This window comes from Zingiber officinale, chromosome 4B, assembly GCF_018446385.1.
Source record: "Zingiber officinale cultivar Zhangliang chromosome 4B, Zo_v1.1, whole genome shotgun sequence".
NCBI lineage: Eukaryota > Viridiplantae > Streptophyta > Magnoliopsida > Zingiberales > Zingiberaceae > Zingiber > Zingiber officinale.
The window spans coordinates 129,856,904-129,862,903 of record NC_055993.1 but is presented as its reverse complement, the minus strand read 5'-3'; the positions used below and the strand labels follow the sequence as shown (position 1 = coordinate 129,862,903).

General features: G+C 40.6%; 1 protein-coding gene and 1 pseudogene across 1 annotated transcript; one reads left to right on the top strand and one right to left on the bottom strand.

The window, feature by feature from the left end:
- The first annotated feature begins 1,105 nt into the window (after window positions 1-1,105).
- LOC121976719 lies at window positions 1,106-2,324 on the top strand (annotated as a pseudogene).
- Window positions 2,250-5,702, bottom strand: LOC121976718 (probable cinnamyl alcohol dehydrogenase 9). The gene is made up of 5 exons (XM_042529019.1): window positions 5,582-5,702; window positions 3,625-3,738; window positions 3,005-3,518; window positions 2,740-2,893; window positions 2,250-2,639 (listed from the first exon to the last, which is right to left on the bottom strand). The coding sequence occupies exons 1-5, from the start codon at window positions 5,668-5,670 to the stop codon at window positions 2,437-2,439; spliced, it is 1,074 nt and encodes a 357-aa protein (XP_042384953.1). The 5' UTR covers window positions 5,671-5,702; the 3' UTR covers window positions 2,250-2,436.
- Between the last annotated feature and the right edge of the window lie 298 nt (window positions 5,703-6,000).

Here is a 6,000-nt window from a genome sequence, read left to right as displayed (position 1 = left end):
TATTTATTTCTACCTAACGTAATTAAAATAAAACTATTAATTTGATTAAAAATACACGTCACGCTGCCACTTGGAATTTTAGATTAGCTCTCTAGACGAAAGATGCTTGCACTTCAAACAACCACATTTTCTACGCATAATTTTTAATTAATAACCCTTTTCTACTCATTTTTATTCTTTAGATTTTGTCTATTTATTTCCTTCCAACTTAGATCATCCATATCAATTTCTCTATTCAAAATATATAATTTAGGGTAAAAAAATTATTTTGTTAAATTTGAATATTCACTTTTCAATACATCATATATCAGCTTCCCTATTTTTTCTCTCTCGTCTATAATATTTAGGGAATAGAACATATTTCCTAAATTTAGAGAAGTATTATTCATAAATATATAATTGAGGGAATCAATAGGATAGTTGATGTAAAGATTTTTTAGCTATTTTATCTAAAATTTAAGGTAAAATTTTTGAACAGGGTATTTGATATGGATGCTTTAAATTATTAAAATTTAGTGAATCCAAAAAAAAAAAAAAACCTGGAAATAGCATTTTAATATTTGAATGGATAACGGACGTGTCAGGTACGCAGAACTTTCTATGCGACGAAACTTGAGCCGATTAATACGTTTAAATAGATGATGAAAGTCAACTACCGCTGAATATTTTATGGAAGAATTCCATGGATAAATCTAAAGAAATCACACGCGTTCCATGTTATTTCTCACCGAACTCCGTTTATATACTTTACAATTTGTTTATTTTAATAGGGTAATTAATTCATTTTTTTAGTGTTTAGATTTTACCTGATCAATTTTAAAGATAAATCCGATTTATTTATCAAATAAATTCAAAACACAATTTCTATACACTTTCTCAATTAAAATTCTAACTCTAATTTATTTATTTATTTATTTATTTATTCCTCTAAATCCCTCCTTCGAAGTAAAAATGGAGAGTGCCCGCAGGGGCAACTAATACATATTTCCTGCTTAAACTCTAAGTTCGCAAGTGTGTATATTTCTATCGAAATGTTGCATACGGCAAAGTACTATAAAGTTCCTTCATACCAATTTTCCCCCCTCGTCTATCCACTCACTCGGCAATGGAAGTAAACGCCGAAAATTACTTCCCCTCTCCGCCCTTGGCCATTTCCATCGTCCGCCATCGGAGGCTCCCGAATGCGGAGCTCGCGCTCGAGCTTCCCTCCCGCGACTTCCATGGCCGCCGCTTCCTTCTCCCTCCCCTGCCGCTGCCGTCGCCGCCGGCTCGCTCTCTCTCCGTTGGTTTCTCCAACGATCATCCCGATTTCCTGCTCTCGGACTTCAACACGCTTCGGGTCCTCGGCCACGGCAACGGAGGTACCGTCTACGAGGTTCGCCACCGCCGGAGCGCAGCCATGTTCGCGCTCAAGATGGTCCGCGCCGACGTCTCGCTACGCCACCAGGTGCAGCGCGAGGTCGACATCCTCCGCCGCACGGTTGGATGCCGCCACGTCGTCCGATTCCACTCCCTCGTCCGAACTCCCTCCGCCGACGTCGCGCTCCTCCTCGAGAACATGGACCGGGGATCCACCGACGCACTTCTCCGCCGCCGCGGTCGCCGCCCCTTTCCGGAGCTCGCTCTGGCGGCCGTCGCTCGCCAGGCTCTCCTCGGCCTCGCGGAGCTGCCAGATCGTGCACCGCGACATCAAGCCTGCGAACCTCCTCGTAAACTCCGCCGGCGAGGTCAAGATCGCCGACTTCGGGGTGGGAAGGTGCTGCTGCGATCCCTCGATCCGTGCGACTCGTACGTCGGCACGTGCGCGTACATGAGCCCGGAGCGGTTAGACTCGGTCACCTACGGGGCGGACTACGATCCGTACGCGGCGGACGTGTGGAGCCTGGGGCTGGCAGTGCTGGAGCTGCACCAGGGACACTTCCCGCTGCTTCCGGAGGGGGTGCCGCCAGATTGGGCGTCGCTGATGGTGGCAATCTGCTTGGGGGAGGCGAAGGGGGTTTTACCGGAAGGGGCGGCGTCGGACGAATTCAGGCCTTCATCGACTGCTGCCTGCGCAAGGAGAGCGGGAAGCGGTGGTCGGTGGCGGAGCTGCTGGGTCACCCGTTCGTGTCCGGCGCGGACCGCGACGAGTCGAAGCAGGCGCTCCGGGACTTTCTGCAGGAGAACTCGGACGAGTCGCCCGTGTTAAAAGAACCGAGGAAATTAGGGCAAATCCCCCCAATTTCGATCTTCTAATTCAATTTAACATTTTTTTTTAATTATGCAGATAAATCTTGCAATTTATTAGAAGAGTAAATCTTTATAATAATTTCTGTTTATGTAAATATCCGCACAATGCTCCTTTATTTGAACTTGTCCAGACATGGAACATGTCGTTTGTTTATTTCGCACCAATCTCAGAATTCAACATGATTCCGAATTGCTCTGTTGCCATGCTTAAGTTGCACAAATGGTGTTGGCCACATCGATGACGAACCTGTATCTCACATCCCCTCTTGAGAGCCTTTGCATCGCATCGTTCACATCGTTCATTCCGACGACCTCAACCATCGGCAATATGTGGTGTTCGGCCGCGAAATCTAGCATCTCTTGTGTTTCTTTCAACCCCCCAATCATGCTCCCAGCTACACTCTTGCCTCCTGCAAGGGATACACCCGTAATTCTTCTGAGCTACTTAACAAACACTTCACCTGATGAACAGAACACACAAGAGCAAACAGTGGAAGTGACTTAGCTAACCTGAAATCAAGCCGTACGTCGGCAGCTCTGGCGGCTTGTTTGGCGAGCCGACCAAAATCAGCTTGCCATACACTCTAAGCAAGGTGATCAAAGTTCCCAAAGAGAGAGCACCAGAACTTGTGCTGATGATGCCATCCATAGTGCCACGAGCAGCCTGACAAAAAGAACAAATGCCTTAAACATGGTAGAAGGTAGGTCGTTCTCGCCGGTCCAGGATGATTCGGGTTTAAGAATTGGATTAACAAAAAAACAACACAAGTGGCACCTTCATTTGCTCTTCGTTGCTGCTGACTATAAACGAGTCAGCTCCGAAGGCTTCAATAGCGCCCTTTTCCTTGTCAGGCGTCGAGCTGATGACGGTGACTCTCATTCCGAAGGACTTGGCGAACTTGACGGCGAGGTGGCCGAGTCCTCCGAGCCCAAAGACCCCCAGGTGCAGCCCCGGCTGGTCCAGGCCATGGCGCTTCATCGGCGCATACACCGTGATGCCTGCGCACATCAATGGCGCAGCCTTGTCCAGGGGCATCATCTCAGGGATCTTGACAGCGAAGCGCTCGCTGATCACCATGCTGCCGGCGAATCCTCCAAAGGTCTTGGTGCCGTCGGGGTGGGAGCTGTTGAAGCTGCAGACGAACTCCGCGCAGTAGTTCTCGTCGCCGACCCCGCAGCTGTCGCAGGAGAAGCAGGCGCCGGCTAAGTACCCGACGCCGACCTTGTCGCCGGACTTGAACCTCTGAGCGGCGCGGCCTGCTTCAATTACAACTCCGACTACCTCATGCCTGGTCGACCAATAATTAATAGATTAGTGAGATAAAAACTTTGATAGTTATTATTGTTGCTGTGTATTAATTAATTCATTGGAGCAGATGGATAGGAAATTCTGACCCTGGGACGACTGGGTATATTGCATTTCCCCACTCGTTCTTGATTACCGAAAGATCGGTGTGGCAAATTCCACAGTAGAGAACCTTGAGGGTTATCTCATCGCTCTTCATGGCCCTGAAAAGTATTGTACAGTGATATATAGGCCAAATGCATTGTGAAATCAGATGCAGCAGTATTAGAGAGTCTAAAACTAGTTGTGGTTCACAGAGAAGTTGAATTGTTATTTGTTCGGAGTTTGATGTGGAATTGCGGATGGTAAGTGATTCTTGATCTGTTTAACAGGGAGTCCGGGTGCCATTATTTAGGACTTTTAACATGGGTTATACGGCACTATTCGACCTTCTAAGCCAATCCAATCTCCCTAGTTGCTGACTCTTTTGACTTCCTGACTTACGACTCCCAAGCTGCCAACCTCAGATCTCCCGAGCTAGTATGCAGTAATTACTACTATTAAAGAATACAATGCTTATAAATAACATCCTGTAATGAGGTATTAAAGAGATATTAATGAAGTCTTCTTCTACATAAAGGAGGTTATTTAACTATGTGGGCATTCTGCTATTTTTTTTCTCTTTCTATTACTATCAAACTTTTATTCTCTCGGTAAACTTTTTGATGATGACAAAGATAATTTCAATAGTTAAATCTCTAAATGTGCTTTTTTCATAATTTCAATATGTCATATTAAAACTTATTAAAAAAACTTTTAAATGAGCTTTTGAATGCATGTATGATTTCATTCATAGCATGAGTTGTATGACTTCATGTATATTACATTAAATTCAAGAAAAAAATAGATTTGTGTTTTTACTATTGTTCTTGAAATACAAATTTCAAACCTCATCTCTACAATGGTTCAAGATTTTTTATCCAGTTTTTTAGATTTTACAAATCTCTCGTATACTTTACATTGAAGATGCCCTGACTCTATATAGGAAATCATAATTCTACCTAAAAAAATTTAAGGATAAATTTTTATTATTATGTCATTATGGTGAGATTTTTAAATTAAAACAGAGTTTATTATGAATAAAAGTTCCTAATAGTGTTCATATTGTATCGATGTTAATGCATCATTAGTAATAGTCAGAAGTTTTGACCAAAACAAAAAAAAACAAAAGTTAATAGGACATTAAAATTGTGTTTTTTATTTTGAAAATATTTTTATTTTAATATAGTTGTAACAGTAGTTACTACCATAAATAAAATAAATTGATTTAACTTAATTAAAAAATTAATATAGAGAACACTTTTAATTACAAACTTTGATAAATATAATTAAATTATTTTAAAATAATGAAAATCATCGTAAATTATTACAATAGTCACCTACTACAATATTATAACAACTAAGAATTAACTACTATAACCTTATAACAATCAATAATGTTATAATATACGACCACTATAATATTTTAGCAATCGATTTCTATAATAATTATTATAGTAGCTATTAAATTTGATTTGATTTGATTTTAAAAAATAATTATATTAAATAAGTTAATAAAAGTATCAAAATGTATATATTCTTTTTGATAAATTAAAATAAAAAAAGGAATTTACATATTATAATAACTAGGGAAAATATTTTTTTTTAAAAAAAAATCATCAAAATGTTAGGTGAACATGATTAATCTTTCCCTATAGGAGTTACAAAATCGTAGCTACTGTAATATGAATATTTCAGAATATGTTAAATATGTATTGTAACAACTATAAAATTATAATTGTTATAACATATCTAATCGGTTCATAATTTAGATGAGAAATTTAGACAAGAGATAATAAAGAGATCCGTACTAAATTGTCAAAGGGTAAATATAGGCACCCTTAATTCGAAGAAAAAAAATATGTGATTTTGACTTTTGCCCTAATAATTACTCTACCCTTTTATTATTCAATATCTTTTCTATCCATTTTTGCCTATACAAGAAATAGCTAAGAAGGATTGAGATACCTTTTGGGGAAGGTGAAGGGGAAGAGGACTCCAGAGGTGTCCCTTGCTGCCCAGCCAACAACATCCTCCTCCTGTTTCTGTTCTTCCATGACTCCTCTGTTCCTTCCTCAAAGATGGCAGTGCGATGGAGAAGGAGGGCAGTAGGGCCTTATAAAGGGACGAGGCCAAGCTGTAATTGGTTGAGAATAATGGCTCCCACCGTTCCCTGCCAATCATGAAGGGTTGGGCCCTATCAGCCTTTTCCAAAATGTAATGATCGGAGTGACAGAGAGCGAGCACATTCTAAGGTGGAAGAAGTTTTTTGGGTATCTCATTACGCCCTTCCATTATCAATTTTTTTAATAAAGTGTGGGAAAAATATATTTATTCCCCAAAATGTTTTATTTTATTATACTTAACTATTTAAATTGGAAAAGAAT

Coding starts and splice junctions, on each gene's coding strand:
- LOC121976718 (XM_042529019.1), bottom strand. CDS start 5,670: ATGGAAGAACAGAAACAGGAGGAGGATGTTGTTGGCTGGGCAGCAAGG. Junction 3,739..5,581: donor CCCTTCACCTTCCCCAAAAG/GTATCTCAATCC, acceptor AATACTTTTCAG/GGCCATGAAGAGCGATGAGA. Junction 3,519..3,624: donor ATATACCCAGTCGTCCCAGG/GTCAGAATTTCC, acceptor TTGGTCGACCAG/GCATGAGGTAGTCGGAGTTG.